At 36.0% G+C, this 20,729-nt stretch overlaps 1 protein-coding gene across 9 annotated transcripts in view; it reads right to left on the bottom strand.

Moving 5' to 3' along the window:
* The window catches only part of LOC105466223 (adenosine kinase), a 567,753-nt gene that overhangs the window by 125,962 nt on the left and 421,062 nt on the right, over window positions 1-20,729 (bottom strand). For all 9 annotated transcript variants that reach the window (XM_071069755.1, XM_071069752.1, XM_071069756.1 and 6 more), the window contains one exon: window positions 3,974-4,009. In XM_071069755.1, coding sequence (XP_070925856.1) covers window positions 3,974-4,009 — 36 coding nt within the window. The remainder of the gene's footprint in view (window positions 1-3,973; window positions 4,010-20,729) is intronic.

The following is a 20,729-nucleotide window of genomic DNA, read 5'->3' as shown; positions in this document are numbered from 1 at the left end:
GCTTATCGCTTTCCCTTAACTGAACTGCTAAAATTGTCCTCTTTTCGGGTTCAGGCACCTACAAAAAAACACTACACTCTCTTAGCCAGCAGCGCCTGATTTAGGCTCTTATTTTCAGAAACTCTGAAACTCTGGGTGATCATTCATTGCATTATTTATATTTGTGAAGAACACAGGAACCTAAAAATCACCTAAGGTAATTCTTTGGTAATCAACACCGCCTGAATACATTCTCTGTAGACTTTCTACCCATGCTAATCAATGAAACTTTCTGTGATGATGTATATGTTCTATCCTGCATTAACCAATAAAGTAGTCACTAGCTACATAGTCTATAGAGTACTCAATATGTGCCTAGTATGACTGAAGGACTGAATTTAAAATTTTACTTGATCTTAGCCAAAAGGCCGAAAAGCGATGAATTTTAAATTTTATTTAATTTTAATTAATCCTAATTTAAATAGCCACATGTGGCTAGTAGATCCTATATTGGATAGCACAATTCCATACTTTTCTCTTTCAGCAGTGTGAGATGAAAGAATCCTCATTGGTCAGAGAAAGACTACAAGTCTAGGATCTTCTGGGTAGTCAGGGGTTATGGAAGAAGTGAAAAAAGGGAAAAGGATTGCATTGTTTCCCCTGTGGGCAGAAGTATTATTCTTAGAGATCTAAAATAAAAAAAAAAAAGAAAATTCGTTACTTGGGGTAAAATGAAATAAATAATCCAATAGAGAAGGTATGAATTCTCATCATTTGGCATTTACTCAGTTGCAGACACAATGAAAATACAGAGAACATATATATATATTTAGGTTTTGAGGTGTTTTCTTTTTTTAAATCAATTTTCAATAGTTTAAAAAAGGTTTTATAATGAAACATGCTTTTGAGCACCTTATTTTTATTTATGTTCTAAAAATACGAACATTAATCAGTTCAGTTCAGCTCAAGAAAAGCTAGATTTAAAAACACACTCCAGTCTGAACTGATTTTCTAGAATAATAAAAGGCCTTATAAAACTTTTTACCCCAAGAATTGTCATTTTAAATTCTTAGCAGGTCTGTCATTTAAATCAGGCACTATGCAATTTTCCATCACCTATATATATATATATATATATATATAAAATCCTCTCTCTTCTGCTTTGTGTTCTGCCCAGCTCCAGTTTTTATCTCATTCTCTAGTGCCCTCCTAAGCTGCTGCTTCTAACTGAAAATTACCCAATTCAGTTTAAAGATTTTTTTAAAAATAAAGATTATTTAAAATTTGCAGAGAAGCTAACCAGAATAATAATAAATAAATAAAAAAAAACAATGCCAGTGAGAATATTTCCTGATGAATAAACACTGGTTATTTTAAGATGCGCTTGGATTGGTCTGTCAGCAGCCAGATCACTAGTGGCAATACTCAGTGGCTTTTGGAACTGATTGGGATTTATAGTAGAAAATGAGGGTAGGACAACGGCACTGATGGAAGGAAAAAACACTCACCTTTCCTTTCTTTTAATCTTTTCACTTCTTTCTTCTCATTCATGCTCCAAATTTAGAGTCAAAATTAAAGTTAGGAGGGATAAACTGTAGATTTTTGTCTAGTTTGTCATACTAGCCAAGAGTATTAATGCATTTTCACACAGAAAACTATTAAGATAAAGTGATTTACTTTTGTTTTATTCCTTAAGAATACCACGTTTCAAACCTATGCTTTCCCATTTCTGTCTAATGGCCTTGGAAACTTTAGTGACATTATAAAATCATTGAATTTCTCTAGATAGTGTTCCATACATGGATTACATTTGATTAAAAATACCTATTTGAGGGTACCCTGCTCATGGTTCAAATATATTCTGCAATGCTTGTGATGGTTTTGGGAATCTATGAAGAGACACATCAAGACACTATGTGCTTTATTTAATCTAACATATCACTGTCAATATCACTGACAGAGCAGTTTTGCTATGTCAGGAGGTAATAAGGTATGTGATTATAATCATTATCATTTTGCTTATATGCTGTAATCAATTATGGCAGATTTATGGCAAAAACAATTCTAGAATCAGTAAGTAAGAACTAATGGAAAGGTTAATACAGTGCTAGTTAGTAGAAAATAGAAAAAGTAGTTTGTTTCTATGACTGAATGTAAACCAGGCATATGAAAAGCAAGTAGCTCAATGGGGAAATAAAAGTATTAATCAGGCTTAATAAACTATTTTTTAAAAACTGCTATGTAGACACTACAGGATCATGATTATTTGTTACACAAGTTATATTTCTAAGTATCTACAAAATTGGTTATTTTATAGAACCAAAAATACATTTTTTATGGTAATACAGTAAACTGACAGGATACAAATGTATATTCTGAAAGTTTTTTTCTATGGGGAATTCTGATGTATCAACATATAATATAATTTTTTAAATATTAAAACTTAAAATAAATAAAACTTTAAAAAACTCCTGAAAAGTTTTATTTATATTCTTATGATCAAAACATTTGACTTTTTAATTGAATATTCCCGTGATTACATTTTGTTCTACATATAATTACCATTTTGGGAAATTAAAATGTGAAACTTAAATTAGAAAAAAACCCACCACTTGGAAATCCTTTTTCTGTATGTGACTTAACCCTAGATTTACTATAATATGGTAAAGCACAAAAGAGCAAACTTGTAAGAAACTATCGCAGTTCCTAATAATTGAATACTGAGAAGCAAAGTTTTCCTATTCTGGAGTAGTTCTTTTATAGGATCTTTCAAATGGAGTGTCTATATCACATGTTCCTTGCCTTCCTCTATGAAGGGGAAGCTCTATGTCTGGTTTGTCAAGTCTGATGACATGAATAACATGCACATGTATTACTTTGTTGCTTGATAATCTGCCTTTACTACATTTAAACAAGAGTTTCACAAACTCACATAATATCTTTCTCTAGAGTTCAAAGTGAGCTTACTAGTCCTTACCAATACTATCCAATCACCACTCACCTCTTCCCTACTTGATAGACAATACTGAATAAGCAAATAAAAAGAAAGTTCCTACATTTCGGCTGTGGTTAGATTAAATTTTTAAAAATTACTACCCTGAAACATTTTAAGTTGCTGTAAGAACACAGCATTCTACATAGTTCACTCAATAAATATCATAGTCATAAAAGACTCCAACTTAGTTAATTCTCTGTCAGTTAACCTGGGTTCATATTAGTCAGTGTTTTCTAACAATCAGTTGGAAGAGGGGTATTATACAGATAAAAAACATGGTTATCTCAATTTTGCCAACAACGACCACATGGAGTTTTGAATCTTGACAGGATAATACTTGTATCAGGAAAACAGAATTAGGACCTAGACATTAAATCCAATTATTGATATTTTATTTCAGAAAATGTGTGTATATTTTATGCTACCTCCCTCTCCCCAGAAAAAAAGAGGGAGAGAGAAGAAAAGATAGGTTCAAACAGTAAGTTTATAAAAGCAGGATTTAAATTAATCAGTTCCTAACAACTGTTAAGTACAACCTTTTAGAAATTAATTTGCATAATGATAATCTACATGTGATGGGGCTGAAATTATTTAAATGACATTATATTTCATTATTTGGTCTTGTTCCACCACTGCTTTAGCAGTGAATCCTTATGAAATGTAATGCAGCTAATGAGGTAGCTTTTTAACTGAACAAACTGACAGGCCCCGTATCTGCAGAGGCAGCTTGAAACCGTGCCCAACCTCTTGGCTTCCCAAGAGGCTTTTCAAAATTCAATAAATAACATCTGTAGGCGATGTTGGGTGCAGACCTAGCAGAGTGCGTCATAACACTGTGCTGGCAGAACAAAGAAACCATGACGACTGCCAAGTTTCCATGGCAACTGCTGCGAGGCTCTGAGAGTATAATAGCACATCAATCACTGTCCAAAAGAACTTCATTATCAGCTAGAAAAAACCTTTAGGATCTGTTTAGTGTGCAATTGTGGGTTAACTCACCTCAAAGCCTTGCTCTCTAGCAAAAGTGGCAGCTTCCTGAAATAAAAAAAAAAAGAACAGTTAATTATAAAGTGCTCGGTAATGAAGAAATAATCCATTTTTTGAAACTCATTCAGTCTTCTTTTTTATACAATTATCTCAATATACCCACATAGTTCAATTTTTATTCTTACAGCAATAAAGATTTCTTTTTTCCCTTGGAATAATAATAATAATAAAAAGGCAGCCTAATGTCAACACACTTCACAAGTTGGAATAAAGAAGATGTAGTACATGTTTTTACTGTAGCTGCCACAGTGAGTTCAGGTGTTCTGACCTCAGCAAAGAAAGACAATCCAAGGAATACGCTGGTGGTTGTGTTTTTAATTAAAACAATACCTCTCAAAAAGCTCTTATGTAGAGAAGAATGCCTGCTAATAAATGTATAAATTCAGAAAAATCATCTTTTTGCAATCCTCATAATGAAACTTACGCAGGCAAGGATCCTCAGTAGATGTTAAATTCATTGGGTAAAAAGGATGATAGAGAACTGGGTATTTCCATGGAATCAAAGTATCTCAGATTTTATGCTGGTCACGGGAGCAAAGCATAACTTTATAATGGAAGGATCAAGCTGTCATCACTTTAACCCAGTGATCGATGCTATCACTTATCATCACTAATAGTGGGATCACCAAATATTCTTTGCCTTCTGTTATGATGCAGTGTGAAGTTCACAGCATCACCTATAAAGTATTCTGACTTAAATACTTAAACATGAATTAATCAAAACCTTAGTCCAGTAATTTGCAGCCTATAAGAAATACAGAGGATAGGGGAACAAGTTAAAGTATATACAGAAAAAGCAATTGAAAAAATTTCTAGGGTAGGATATTCTGCAGGACAACTAGCTTAATGTTTTTAACAAGTCAATGTAATGATAAAGTAGAAAAGGGAAAATGACCAAGAACAATGTATAAACCTTAATTGGTTTATACAAACTAGCTACAAATGATATTTTTGGGACAAGGGGAGAAATCTGAATCTGAAATGGAAATTAGATAATATTAGGAATTATCAGGTTGATTTTAAAAGTCCTTAATTCTTAAGATGAATCCTGAGGTATTTAGGAATGAAATGTCATGATATATGTAATTTATTTTAGAATACTGCAGACAAAAATTAAAGTGAAGCAAAAGTGACAAAATGTTAACAAGTGTTAAATCTAGGTGTATGTGCTATGTAGGGGTTCAATGTCTCCTTTTTTGTTTGAATTTTTTTATAATAAACAGTCCAAAAATCCTCTTTAATATAAGATGACAGGGTAACAATAGTTGAGCATTAAAAATACATATGGTTAAAAAATTTTAGTACACAAAGTTCTTCTAGATTTTAAATATCTCAAGGACACCATCTGATGATTATTATATACCCTAAGGCTCTTATAACAGGTTACTGAATGACAAAAATACATATGTGTAATGAAATCCTTTCCTTTTCTTTACTCTTTGTGCATATACTTTAATTTTGGGACTGATAGAAAGGGAGGCAATATTACTTTTCAACTCTACTTCCCTCTTGAAAAAAAAAAAAACTGCAGACAACTGTCAAGAGTCTCTACATCTTAACTTACATTCTTCCAAAATTATCTTTGCCAAGAGATATTAATAGAAGGATGGGATTTGAGCCTGAGTAGTGAGCAGATCCAACTCAACTAAAACGACTGCAGCATCAAGCCATGTAAGGCAGAAAGTATAGTCAGTGTCTTCAGCAGAAATTTGGGAAGACATTGGGAAAAAAATACATGTATGCACCTATGGTCCAATGTACTGATAACCTATAGGTTAGAGAACCATTTTGAGGATTTAGAAAGGTCAAAATGTATGATTACAGCTAAACACTGAAGTCAACAGAAAGTGTTAAGCTGAAAGTACAACTCCTTACGCTATTTACTAGAGAAACATAAGCCTGACCAAGTTAGCCTTAGTTCATGTAGACAAAAATAAGCAAATAAATATTGATCTTGACAACTGGTCAATTTGTGCAAGCAAGGTTAGAGCTTTGTACATCACATAGTCAATAACATTTGCTGGCTGCGATATCAAGGAATAGGATAAGGTTCAGAAGCTATTGATGTAGTGCTTCCCAAGCTGTCACTCTGAACCAAGCAAATTCTTACATGAAAAAGACAACAAAAAAGCTATACTAGAACCACTTATTTATATTCATCAGAGACATGAGGAATGTAAGTCCCTGGGGACTGTAAGACAAAGTTCAAAGGAAGAATCTGTAGGACTAAAATTGCACTAAGCCATAAACACTCAAAATTCACATATAGTAAAATTTTTTTAATGTCCAGTTTTGCTCATACAAATAAATTAACTGTAAAAAATTATGTGTGTGTGTGTGTGTGTATATATATATATATTTTTTTTTTTTTGAGACGGACTTTTGCTCTGGTAGCCCTGGCTGTAGTGCAGTGGTACGATCTTGGCTCACTGCAACCTCCGTCTCCTGGGTTAAAGCCTCAGCCTCCCGAGTAGCCTCAGCCTCCCGAGTAGCTGGGACTACCCACCATGCCTAGCTAATTTTGTAATTTTAGCAGAGACAGGGTTTCACCATGTTGGTCAGGCTGGTCTCGAACTCCTGACCTCAGGTGATCCGCCTGCCTTGGCCTCCCAAAGTGCTGGGATTACAGGTGTGAGTTACTGTGCCCAGCCCAAAAAAATTATTTTTAAAAATTAACTGTGATCTGTTATGGTATGGAGCTAATTGCAAGAAGACACATATATAAATGTCAAATTATTATCTTTTAAGGAAACCAGGCCCTAGGACACTTCCATGTCTGTAAACTATTTCAAGCAGCAACATATTTCTGACTGAGGAAAGATGTACTTAAGAAAAGTCAACTCAATTTTCTGTCTTAGTGCCCCCTCACACAGGTTTGCTGAGCTGTACCCTATCACCAGAAAAGCTAAGCTTGTTGTTCTGTGGCTTAAAATGATCTTATCTTCTGACTTCCTCCCACCTTCCTTTGATCTTGGACTGGTGCCCCAAGTCACTCCATTAGAGAAGGCAGCTGGCTCATATCACTGCAGACTTTCCCACAGCTAACCTCTGATCTGAAGGTGTTTGTAGATACAATGATGGAACAACATTTATTTTTCCCTGTCAGCAAAACAAACAAAACAACACGAGGGAACAGTTTGACCCAGTAAGAATTTTAAGCAGAATTTTAGTTGTCAGATTCATGACATGCAGAGGCAGAAAGAAAAGGCATGAGGTCAGAAAGTAAGCAAGAAAGAATAGGCATAGATGGTGGGCAGAAGAGTAAGACAGGTTCCAAATATCAGAGGTAATTCCAAGTGAACTGATGGCACTAAATTGAAAAGGACTTTTTAGTGTGCCTTGGCAGTAAAAGTGAGAAAAGAAAACAAGCAAGTCCCCATCTGTGCTGCCCCAGGGCGCCTTGTACTGAGTTTCACAAATCTAATGAAGCAGTCAGGTTAAAATCCAACCACAGAGTGGATGTGACATGTGGAGAACAGCTCGGGTTAGAATAGAAAAGCAGGGCGGTTCCTAATGCAGGTGATTATCCATGTGATAATCATTATATTTACAGGCTTTCCATTTTAGATCTGACATCAAAAATCACAAAGGAGGAGGGATTAAGGAAATAAACAACCGACACAGAGGCTTTCCTGCTCCCCTGAGAGTATAGCACTTTCATTCATGCATGACAAGCAACAAAAGCAAAACTAAACAGGCCAGGAAAGAGTATTTCTAAGAAGGATGGATTTCACATTAACACTTTTTTTCCATTTTGATAACTTTCACTATTATTCAGTTTCTCAGTCAGGTCACATTTTCAGAATCAGTTCTCATTGTTGTCTATGCTATAATACAGTATCATTTTTGGTTTACAATGAATGATACTCACATAATATGTCCTTTACAACAACAGAGCCATTTCTTCCTTCCTGGAATTGAGTGTTGTGAATAAAATGACATATAATTAAAGTCTTAGACTCTCATCTATACCACACCACTTAGGTTTTGCAGTAGGCTTGCTTTTTCAGCAACCAGGGTAAAAGGGTGCTGGTAAAACAACAACCAAATATGGTTTTTGAATGGAGGTTAGGGAAAAACTATGTTAATTAGGTTAATGAAAACTATGGAATACTTACATTAAGAGCTAAAGGGATTAGCAAGCCACTATTAAAAAGCACAATCCTGAGATTACACAGGAAAGGAAAGAAACTCAAGTGTATGTTTGTGTATATGAAAGACAACTATGGAGGAGAAAACTTTCTCTGCATTTCGTCTGATAACACAAGTTCTTACTTATAAAGTAGAATTATCTATAATCAGTATTAAACTAAAACCATAACTTGCCCATACTCACTGCAATTCCAATTGTTGAAACACAAACAATATAGAAACACAATGATTTCTGTATATTGACAAGCCAAGGGGAAATGGAGCCACCAGACCAGGTCTGTTTTTTTACTTTGCTTGTTCATCTCTCCATGCAACAAACATTTACCTCCTAAGTGTAGTTTTAGGCTGCCAGCATCTGTGTACAGTTGTGTCATTGCTACAGCTGTTGCAGGCCTTATGATATTAGACTTTGACTCAGTAATACTATAACTCCTAAATGGAGTGGTATAGGTGAGAGTTTAAGACAGGGGGGTGTCTGTCTCTCTTTCTCTCTCTCTCTCTGTAGAAAAATCTCTGTATAATAAAAATTCATATAATTGTATATAAATTTAGAGGTATAATATTCTCTTTGAATGGCTTTAAGCGCAACATAGTACTGGTCAGGAGGCAATCATAGCCAATGGAAAGAGTACAGGATCTAGAATCAAAAGGCTTACACTAAGGTCCCAGTTTTACAGATTATTTGCTATGTAATCTTGAGCTAGTCATTCAGTATATCAACTTCTTCATCAATAAAATTGGGGTTAACATACCTATTTCGTTGCATTGTTGTTAGGAATAAATGAAATACTTTATGTGAAACTGAAATCATTTTGCCTATTGAATTCAAGTACTTGTTAAGATCTCAGGATAAATAAGAGAGTGTCAGAGCACCTAGAGTACATTTAATGATCTGTCCTATCTGTGGATTATATGTGTAGAAGGCAGTCTTCAAAATGGTTGCCAATGATCCTTGAACCTGGTATTCAAATCCTTCTACATTCTACATTCTCCTCCCCTTGAATGTGCTCTAGACCTAATGACTTGCTTTAACAAATATATGACAAAAGTGATGGTATGTTTTGCTCATCTTCTTGATAACATGCCTTCTCTCTCTGAGCCCTCACTCTAGGAGAAATAAATTGCAGTGTTGTAAGGACTATGGAGAGGTACATGATCAATAATCAGTGAGGATCTGAAGTCTGTGATCAGATACGAGTGGGCTTGGAAGAAGATCCTCCCCTAGCTGAACAGCGAGATGACTACAAACCTGGTTGACACCTTTATTAAAAGTCTTATGAGAGCCAGAGGCACCAAGCTAAGTGAGCAGTGCCTGGATTCCCTATCCCACATTTTATATATGAGGTTAACAAGAAAAATTCAGATAATTTCACATTCAAATTACATTAATAAAATCTTCAAAGTGGCCAGGTGCAGTGGCTCATGCCTGTAATCCCAACATTTTGGAAGGCTGAGGTGGGAGGATTGCTTGTGTCCAGGAATTTGAGACATGCCTGGGCAACATAGCAAGACCCCATCTCTTCAAAACAACAAAAACCGAAACTTCAAAGCAAGTGTGGTTGGCAGATCAGAGGGTAAGCAAATTCTGGAAAGAAAATTTAGATATATGCTATCTCAATGGCTTTGTATACCTGATTGTGGTCAACCATTTCTTCAACACAGATTAACCAGGAGATATTATCTTTGCATGAAATTTAAGTTTCAATTCACGATGTCTTCTGTTATTCTGAAGCAATGATTGTGTTTCTGACACTAAAATATGAGTATTAAGTAGTGCTAGAATCCTCAGGTGAGAAAAACAATACTGAGTCAAAGTCTCCTACCACTAGAATGTCTGCAACAGCTGTAGCAGTGACATAACTCTAAGTCATGCTGAAATTTAACAATAAAGAACTATCCACTGTGTATTTCTTTTCATACAATATATCATAACATAAAGATTTATATTGCTAAAGCCTCTAAATATTTTCTCATGCTGTCCTTCAAACTATGAGTTACCTTTACTTTATGTTATCTATCAAATCATTTATATACTTTCTTATGATACCACATTAGTATTATACTATTTTAACTTATGCATTATTTCTGATAAGGAAAAATTTTAATTTGTAAATAAAGTAACTGAAGGTTGGAGAAAATTGTTGCATAAAATGTGAGTCTGGGAACCCCTTTTAAAAGAAATTTCATTTACAAAAGTATCTCTACTAGCTTTTCCAAGGAATATATCATATAACTTTTTGGAGATTTTCAACCTGTGCTCTGACATTTATTACCATATGCTTCCCGTCTACAGAATGCTGAATAAAAATATTATTTAACATTTTATTGAGTGCCAAAAACTCTATGGGGCAATGTATAACTATAAAGACACTCCTGCCTCTATCCAATAGGTTTATAATAAAAATTAGATAGACAGTATATAAATTATACCTCAATAGACATAACTGAAAAAAACATTAAGCAGCCAAAACACAGGCAAAAAAAAAAAAAGTTTAGTTTACAAGAAACTTAACTGTTTCACAAAGTGATTTATTAACTGACTTGTCTATTCTAGCAAGGAGAGTTGTTCATTCCCACTTTTCAGCATACTTTATCTGGTAACTAAAGAACAAATTAAGTTACGAAAAAGTGCTTCATCAAAATGTAAGACAGATGAGTTACTTAGACTAACTTCTTTCAGAACAACCCAAGTTTTTGGTATTAAAGAACAAGAAGAAAGAGGCTAGGATAAGAAAAATGTTAGGATAGTAGCCCTATTATTGGGAATTTTATTTCCATTTTTATTTTTATTTTTTGAGATTGGGTCTCACTCTGTTGCCCAGGCTGGAATTATTCCAGCCTCAACCTCCCAGGCTCAGGTGTTCCTCACACCTCAGCCTCCCAAATAGTTGGCACTACAGGTATGCACCATCATGCTCAGCTAATTTTTGTATTTTTTTTGTAGAGACAGGGTTTTGCCATGTTGCCCAGACAGGTTATTTCCATTTTTAATGAGATAATATGTAGTTCGCATAAATAAGACATTCAACAAATGTCAATTCTTTTCCTTTCTATTATTTGATTCTCACAAAACCCCTAAAAATTAGCATTACTTTTATCTTACAGATGAAAATTTGAAGGTTCAGAGAGATTCAAGTATGTCCAAGACCATACAGCAGGTAATTGTTATAGGCAGCATTTAGATCTGAGGCTTTCTGAATGGTCTCCTGCTGATGAACTCTTTCAGGTTTTGCACATCTGAAAAAGTATTCTGCTTTTGTTTTTGAAAGGTATTTTCACTGGATCTAGAATTCTGGGTTAATAATCTCTTTCCTTCTGTGTTCCAAGATCTAGCTTGCATTGTTTCTGTTGAGGAGACTGCTGCTATTCTTATCTTTGTTTCTCTGTATGGAATGTTTGTTGTTGTTGTTGTTGTTGTTTTAGAAACCTAGCTACTTTAAGGTTTTTTTCTTTATTACTGATCTTAAGCAATGTGATTATGTGCCTTGGTGTAGCTTTTCGGTGTTTCTTCTGCTTTTGGTTTGTTGAGCTTTTTGGATCTGTGGGTTTACAGTTACTATCAAATTTGGGAAAATTTCAGCCCTTATGTCTTCAAATATTTTTTCTGTCACCTGCCCCATCCCTAGTCTCTATATATTTGATCACCTAAAGCTGTCCCACAGCTCACAGCTACACTGCTTGTTTTTCTAGTCTTTTTTTCCCTCTAGGTGTTTCATTTTGAATAGTTTCTATTGCTGTCTTCAAGATCCTTAATCTTTTCTTCTGCAGTGCCACATCTTATCCAGTGTACTTTTCACCTCAGACATGGTATTTTTTATTTCTAGAAATTAGGTCTTTTTTACATTTCCCACATCACTCTTTAATAGGATCATGTTTTTATTTACCTTCTTGAAATACAGAATATATTTAGAAATGCTGTTTTAATATCTTTGTCAACAAATCCTAATATCTGTATCATCTCTGAATCCATTTCTATTAATATTTCTCATTATGGGTTGTATTTTCCTGCTTCTTTGCATGAATGGTTATATATACATACATGTGTATGTGTGTATTTATTATTGATTGACTGAGACACGGTCTTGCTATGTTGCACAGGCTGGCCTCAAAATCCTGGGCTCAAGCTATCCTCTTGTTTCCGCCTCTTTTTTTTTTTTTTTTTTTTTTGAGACGGAGTCTCGCTCTGCAGCCCAGGCTGGAGTGCAGTGGCCGGATCTCAGCTCACTGCAAGCTCCGCCTCCCGGGTTCACGCCATTCTCCCGCCTCAGCTTCCCGAGTAGTTGGGACTACAGGCGCCCGCCACCGCGCCCGGCTAGTTTTTTGTATTTTTTAGTAGAGACGGGGTTTCACCGTGTTAGCCAGGATGGTCTCGATCTCCTGACCTCGTGATCCGCCCGTCTCGGCCTCCCAAAGTGCTGGGATTACAGGCTTGAGCCACCGCGCCCGGCCAATTTCCGCCTCTTAAGTAGCTAGAAACTACAAGCATTTGTCATTGTGCTTGGCTTACTTATTTACTTTTTAACAATGCCTTTCTCAGGGAATGAAAGGTAATTTTTGATTGGATGACAGATATTATGAATTTTGTGTTTTGGATGCTGAATATTCTATTAGTCCATTTTCATGCTGCTGATAAAGACATATCCAACACTGGGTAATTTACAACAGAAAGAGGTTTATTTGGACTTACAGTTCCACGTGGCTGGGGAAGCCTCACAGTGATGGTGGAAGGCAAAGAGGAGCACGTCACATCTTTCGTGGATGGCAGCAGGCAAAGAGAGAGAGCTTGTGCACTCCTTTTTTTTTTTTTAGATGGAGTTTTGCTCTTGTTGCCCAGGCTGAAGTACAATGGCGTGATCTCAGCCCACTGCAATCTCTGCAGTGTTCAAACAATTCTCTCTGTCTCAGCCTCTCAAGTAGCTGGGATTACAGGCGTGCACCACCATGCCTGGCCAATTTTGTATTTTTAATAGAGATGGGGTTTCACCATGTTGGTCAGGCTGGTTTTGAATTCCTGACCTCAAGTGATCCACCTGCCTCGGACTCCCAAAGTGCTGGGATTACAGGTGTGAGCCACCGTGCCTGGCCAGGAACTCCTCTTTTCAAAACCGTCAGATCTCATGAGACTTATACACTATCATGATAACAGCACGGGAAAGACTTGTCCCCGTGATTCAATTACCTCCCACTGGGTCCCTCCCACAACATGTGGGAATTCAAGGTGAGATGTGGATGGGGACACAGCCAAACCATCTCAAATAATTTGTTTCTCATTATATATTTTTGAGGTTTATTCTGAAATTCAGTCGGTTACTCAAAAACAACTTGATTCTTTACAAGCTTATTTATAAGCTTTGCTAGGTGAGATGAGAGCAGCTCTTAATCTAGAGCTAATCTTGTCTCCAACTGATGTAATATTCTTTTGAGTACTAAAAAAGATGTCCAATTTATTAGAGGCTTTTCCACTGTGATTACTGGGGCTGTAAACTATTATTAATCTTATCTGAGTTCAGGAAATGTTCTGCTTATTCCTTTCCAGTGGTTTTATCCCTGTCCCTGAGTAGTTTCCTAGCATACTTATGTGGGTCAGTACTCGGCTTAAAAATCAAGGGGGAGCCCTCTGCAGATATCCAGTGTGTGTGCTCTATCTCTGTGAAGCTCTGTCTTCTCTGGCACTGTCTTATGCACATTCTAGCCACCTTGACTTTGTCTCCACTCAGTTGGGCCACTAGGTTCTGCTTTGGATCTCCTTCCTGCAGACTGCAGACTGGAAGCTATCTAGGCAGAATGCTATGGAAATTGTAGGGATGCCTCACTCATTTTCTCTCAGGGATCACTGCCCAGTATTGTCTAATGTCTAAAAACTCTTGTGTTATATACCTTGTCTGGTTTTTGCATTGTTTGAGAAGGGAGGATAAATCTGGCCACTCTTACTCCATTACATCCCACAGAAGTTCAGTGTGGATCCATTTTAAAGTATAGATGCTGAAAGATCCTGGCATATTCAATGAGTCTGTAATAATTTATTAGTTTAAAAAAATGTATCAGGCCAAAGACAAGACCAATTGATCAGATATATTAAATGTGTCTTACCTTGTTCTTTACATATTTTTTTTTTTTTAGACAGGGTCTCACTCTGTTGCCCAGGCTGGAGTGCAGTGACATGCTCTCAGCTCACTGCAACCTCTGTCTCCCCGGTTCAAGTGATTCTCATGCCCCAGTCTCCCTAGAAGGTGGGACTGCAGACATGTGCCACCACACCCGGCTAATTTTTGTATTTTCAGTAGAGATGGGGTTTCGCCATGTTGGCCAGGCTGGTCTTTAACTCTTGATCTCAGGTGATCCACTTGCCTCGGCCTCCCAAAATATTGGATTTACATGCCACCATGAGCCTGTACCAAACATGTACATGTAAAACTATGGTGGCTAAGATGTAGCCACTATGTCCAGCTACATTTTATTTTATGAAGGATATAGTTCTTGATGTACTAAACCATAAGCATTCTAGTTTACCATAATCTACATTTGACACCCTCTGAAGGAATTACCTACTCAGTTCTGAATCCTCCTTTATTTTACATATTCTATATTACTGTAATTTTCTTGCTTTTTATCTTACCAACTAGAAAGTTCTGCATAGTTAATACATCTTTACTTTTTTTTCCCTCATCCTCTCTTTCCAACCAACAGAGGGCTCTACCATAATGTATAATCAATATATTATGCTAGGATCAGCAACCTACAGCCTATAGGACAAATTCATCCTGCCACCTGTTTTTATAAATAAAGTCTTATTGGAACACAGCAAATGCTATTTGTTTCCATATTATCTAAGGTTGTTTTTATGCTACCACAGACAGAGTTGAAGTAGAGTAGCTTAACAGAGACCATACTACTTGGACTTTCATTAAAAAAAAATGTTTGCTAGGCTGGACGTGGTGGCTGTTAGCCTTAAGATAAGTAAAATGTGTATCTTTTGATAGGACTTCCTTCATTCATTGGCAAAACAATTTAAAAACCAAATAACTTATATTAATAAAAAGGCACTAAAAGACAAGATAACCAATTTTTATAAGTTTAGATACCTGTTTATGTAGAATAATGAGGAATAATTCACGGATCAGTGCTTAAAATTAGATGAAAGGAAGAAAGAAGACCTCAGATGGGGAGAGATCAGCACCCTTGTTAAGTGCTTTTCTAATAATTCCTTCTACTTTGTTCAAATGTGAGCCAATGTCCTTTATATTTTCCACATCCCATGGTCCTTCCCAAGTTGTCAAGGTATGATAATCATTGCCACTGTAAGTCTCATTCTCCAGGGCTACTCTAATGGCCCTAACTTACTCTACTCTGGAAGTTTCACAAAATTCACTCTCGAAAAAAAAGTAAAAACAAAATGAAAATGATACATAAAACACAAAAATGAACAAATATACACAGTTTTATTTTTTAAACTATTGTGGGTAAAGTGGTAAGAGTAAGGTGTGAGATGGGCTAGATGAATATGAACTTTGAAGAGAGAGCACTAGTTTTTAGCTATTTTGACTAGACCGTATCACAAAAGGTCTACTACTCTTTGGCTCTTTTGATTTTCAGAGGGAGAAGAGGGAATAGAACTAGAAATCCCAGTAATAGTCACAGTCTAAAATAGTAGTGGATGAAATAAAAAAAGAAACTTATAGGACTACATTGAAATTTTTTTTAATGTAACAAAATATAGTAAAACAGAGCAGCATCTACTTTCCTACATCTAGTGAAAAATAAAGGTAATTTCCCCCAGGTCAGAATTTTTACCTATCGATAGCACAACCCATCTAAATACTACCAAAAGCCTCTTCAGAGGTAGCAATAGTAGAAAGAAAATAAGAGAAAAAAAAATCTTTAAAAAAGCTAACATATAAAATCAACAGATATTACCAATAACCAATATTATTTTCTTATTTTTTGCCAGCTGATTCATAGTAATTATGTACAGAGTGCATTGTAATGTGGCTGTCTTAGAAACAAGTATAGCATAGACAAGATTTTTCACAATGGCCAGTGGGCATTAGCAAGGACAACCATAGAAATAATCAATACAGGTCTCTTAAGTAAAAAACAAAACTACCCCACAACCACAAAGAAGTCAGAGAGAAAAATCTAACATGCATGAAAAAGAAATTGGTCAAATGTACAAGTTAGACTATTCACACACACACACACACACACACACACACACACACACACAGAGAGAGAGAGAAATAATACAAAACACTCAGTAGAGCATGTAGTAGATGGTGAATAGATACTAAATTGAAAGTAGATACCACGGCTATATGGAAAAGAAATAGGTTTTAGGAGATACTGAATACTTCTGCAAAGTTCATACTGCATTTAATAATGAAATAGGAACCAATTATCCTAGAAGTCAATTATCCCAAAACAGAATCAAGAAATGTATCTACCACATAGACCCTCCTTTCAGAATGTGAGATAACACATTATCCAACCTCAGTGCTTGCTTATGGTATTCTTTAGTCTCCATGACAAATAATGAGTACTGCTTAGATATCAACAACACAATGGGAATTGAAGGTAATACACCATGTAGGTAGTTACAAAGTAGTGGCACTTCTACTGTACCAAACATTATACAGCAACTGGGCTGACAGATGAGATGTAAAATTAACTTTTTGTTAACAGCCATTTGACTTATGATAAATAACACTACAAATTCCACCTACACTTATCTCAGAAACTGTTTTCTCATGGGTCACCTATCTCAGTCTTTCTTCTTGACCTTTTTGAATAGGACTTGATCTCTTTTTTTCCAGGGAAGAAGGATTTCTGCATAGTGTAACATTTAGAAATATTTATTTAAGATATAAATTGAGTATTCATTCCCTTTTATTCTTTCAGAGATTTAATTTCAACTCCCACCCAAATTTCTTGGCATCTCCAATTACTTTTCATTTTGTGGCTAAATATTTTCTTTCTTTCAAGTCTTTGGTCAATTTTCCCCATGCACTGTTGCACATTTAAATTCTCTCTTTTGGAACTTCCAACTCCACTGGATAATTTAACACATGAAAAATGAGACTTTATCAATATTTTAGGACTTGAATTTCCCTACCCTTTCCTAGGAACTCTCTTCCCTTCTTTTCTGTTGAATATCTTTATTCCCATTATCTCACTTTTCTGTTGCTTATCTTATTTGCTACACTCCCTAAATGCAGTCTTTTTCTAAAAATTGTTTTTAACTTTCCAATCTTTTCTCTTTACTTTTTTTTCTCTGGGATAGGGGGTAATTTCTATTATTTCTTTCCTTTAACATCATAAGATATCCTGCCTCACTTCCTGCATCCTTTTGACACTTTGTCTGTCTTCAAGTTCTGCAAGTCCATTTTATATGCATAAGACCTATAATACCTAAACTCTTGCTTCCAATCCTACTCACTCAAAACTAGGTCAGGCCTGTATTAATTCTTATACAGATTATCGTTGTAGTCTCTTAACCAGTCTCCAGTACCAGTCTAACTCAATTTGAAGGCATGCTTGCACACAACTGTTAGATTCATCTTCCTAAATATCAATTCTGATTAGCCTTTGCTTGAAAAAACTAACTACTGTTTCCCGATAAAAGTTCCAGTTCCACAGTCTGACTTTCAGAGGTCCTTCATAACCTGCCTCTTCTTTTCCTTTCTAGCCAGATCTTTTACTATTCCCTTATACATGTACCAGGTGCCACTCAAACTAGAACACTTGCTGTTCTCTGAACGTGCCCCAGGCTTTTTTGCCTTCATGTTGCCTCGCACATGTAGGCACTAAATGAATTAGAATATCTTCAACCACTCTTGTCAAAATCCTAGCCATCCCTCCAGGGTTAGTTCAGCCATCTTTTGCATAACGGAAGCCTTCCTGAATTGTTCATGTTTTCTCCTTTCTCTACCTCCAGGAGTGGCTTTCTGCATTGTACAAGAATTTGACTCAAGTTGTAAAGGCTTCTTTTATAACAATTATGTGCAGACTGCAGACATAGTTATTTGTGTAGATAGCTTATCTCCTCTACTAGATTATACATTCTTGGTGCAGAAACTCATTTAGTATCCTCAAAGCATCTAACATACTACTCTGCACAGAATAGATAATAAATCCTTGCTGATTTACCAAATAGTAAGGATAAAGCACTCACCTACATTAAGCAAAGAAGAAAAGAGAAGCCCTCAAATAAATCTGCATTAGATTGACACTGACTTGATTTTTTGTGGTTCATACTTAATTTTGGGGATCAGAGTTGACTGACTTTACTGGTCTGAATATTCTTCTATTATGCTATTTCTTATGTTGCATTATAATTTATTTATAGTGTTTCCCACCCCCACCTAGTTTATCAGCTTCTTGAAAACAAAGTTTTCTATCACATCCTAAAACTGCCTCACATATAGTATGAATTAAGTACATGTGCATTAGAATAAGTTAATTTGATTATTCTAGTAGTAGAATCTTTGTGTACAAAGGCAAAAAATTTTTCTACTCATACGCACTAAGATTTTCAGGAATGGTAGCAAAGATTTGGCTAAAAACTTCGGAAAGTGCTGGTCTGATGTGTTCTATAAGAGTATTTACGCAATCCATATTTTGTGCCATACCTGCAGTTGTCCTGCTGTGGGAAGTCATCCTCAAGGATTATGGTATTGTTTCATTTCCAATATCAAACAAAATCAGGGAAAGAGATTTTCCCAAAAGAGTATTTTATTTAAATATTTAATTACAGTTGTATTTTCAAAGATGTATACAGTCCAGACATTACTGATAAATACTGGATATCAAAGAGTACAATAAAGCAGAATAGCAAAGCCAAAGCCAAATGTTTTGCTATGAAAGTAGCAAGAATGGCCAGGTGCGGTGGCTTATGCCTGTAATCCCAGCACTTTGGGAGGCCGAGGCAGGCGGATCACGAGGTCAAGAGAGCGAGACCATCCTGGCCAACATGGTGAAACCCCGTCTCTACTAAAAATACAAAAATTAGCAGGGCATGGTAGTGCACGCCGGTAGTCCCAGCTACTCGAGAGGCCGAGGCAGGAGAATCGTTTGAATGCGGGAAGTGGAGGTTGCAGTGAGCTGAGATCACACCACTGTTCTCCAGCCTGGTGACAGAGCGAGAATCTGTCTCAAAAGAAAAAAAAAAGAAAGTAGCAAAATAGCAAAAACTAAACAAAACCAAAAATAACTAAACAAAAATTATAAAACACCCTACGTACAGACAAAATAATGAAATAATGGGTAAATAATTAAGTCCTGACTCAGTTTGAGCACTTGGTAAATTATCAACAGAGAGCAATTTTATGACAAGCTACTGTTCTACTGTACTGACATGCAATATAATTAGAAAATCTACAGCATGTGGGATAGAAACATAAATCTAAATAAGCTTATGATCAGCAATAACCTGCTACAATACACTTTCACAGTTTTAAAATGACTCCTTTTTTTCCATCTAGTAAATAAATGCTAGTATGTATCCAGTGTAATCTATGTCATTTTTAAATGCCAGTATACACATCATTATAGACACCACCACAGGTGTAGCTCAAGATGGCACTGCTAAATTTTCTTACTTCAGAAGAAGAGATTACACACAATACATTGATCTTACTGGTTAGGTGTTCAAAGGACACGACCTCATTCACATAGTAAGCCCCTTGGAAACAGAAGCTAGCAGTTTTTATGGTAATAATCCTAAACATCTTGTGAAAGGAATGATCTGAGTTACATTTCTAATGAACATGAACTTAATCTTACAAACAAGGAAAATCTATTCTTGATTAGCTAGAGCAGATTAATGATGGTTTAGACACAATGGTGGGGACTGAGATGTGCTCACTATCCCAGTAAATCCTGGTAATTAGGCAGTATTGGGTTAGCAGTAACAGGACTGAAGGAAAGGAGTCTGGATTTAGGACTGGGTTGTTGGAGGGAAGGGCTCCATGTCCCCCATCATCACTTCTAATGGAAAATAGTTAACCTTCACCTGGACAACCAACACTTAAAAGTGGTTTTGTCATTATAGAGATTTTGATTTGTCAGAAACTTCTCTTTCTCCTCTGCTACCTTCACATTATCTTTTGCTAATCAATAGGTGACAGTAACCTATATAATCTACATTTCTTATCTTGGGAAGAAAACAATAAACCATGCATGTGAGAGAATGCCAACAGTCTCAAGGTCTGTTCTAGCCAAGGTTTTCAGAAGCACCGGGAATCTCCAAATGCTAAAAAATATGGCATAGCTTTCTGTGTAATTACCTAAGAAAATATGTACTGTCATTAGTATGTCAAAGCAAAATGTATACACTGTATATTCTGCAGGTAATGCCTAAATGGTGAGATTTGGTAACTGTGCTAGACCCAAGGTAGGTGTTTAATAGTTAATGGATATCTCCAGTCTCCATGAGACCACTGTAACAATATTATTGAGACACTACTCAGTGCTGGATAGGCATGGGAGTACAGGATTTCTCTTGGTTGTGATCACCTGGACAGATTTTTGATTATTTGATGTAGGAAGAAAAGAGGGTAGC

The sequence above is a fragment of the Macaca nemestrina genome, chromosome 9, assembly GCF_043159975.1.
Source record: "Macaca nemestrina isolate mMacNem1 chromosome 9, mMacNem.hap1, whole genome shotgun sequence".
Lineage (NCBI taxonomy): Eukaryota > Metazoa > Chordata > Mammalia > Primates > Cercopithecidae > Macaca > Macaca nemestrina.
The sequence above is the reverse complement of the archived record's forward strand: the minus strand, read 5'-3'. Positions and strand labels throughout refer to the sequence as shown.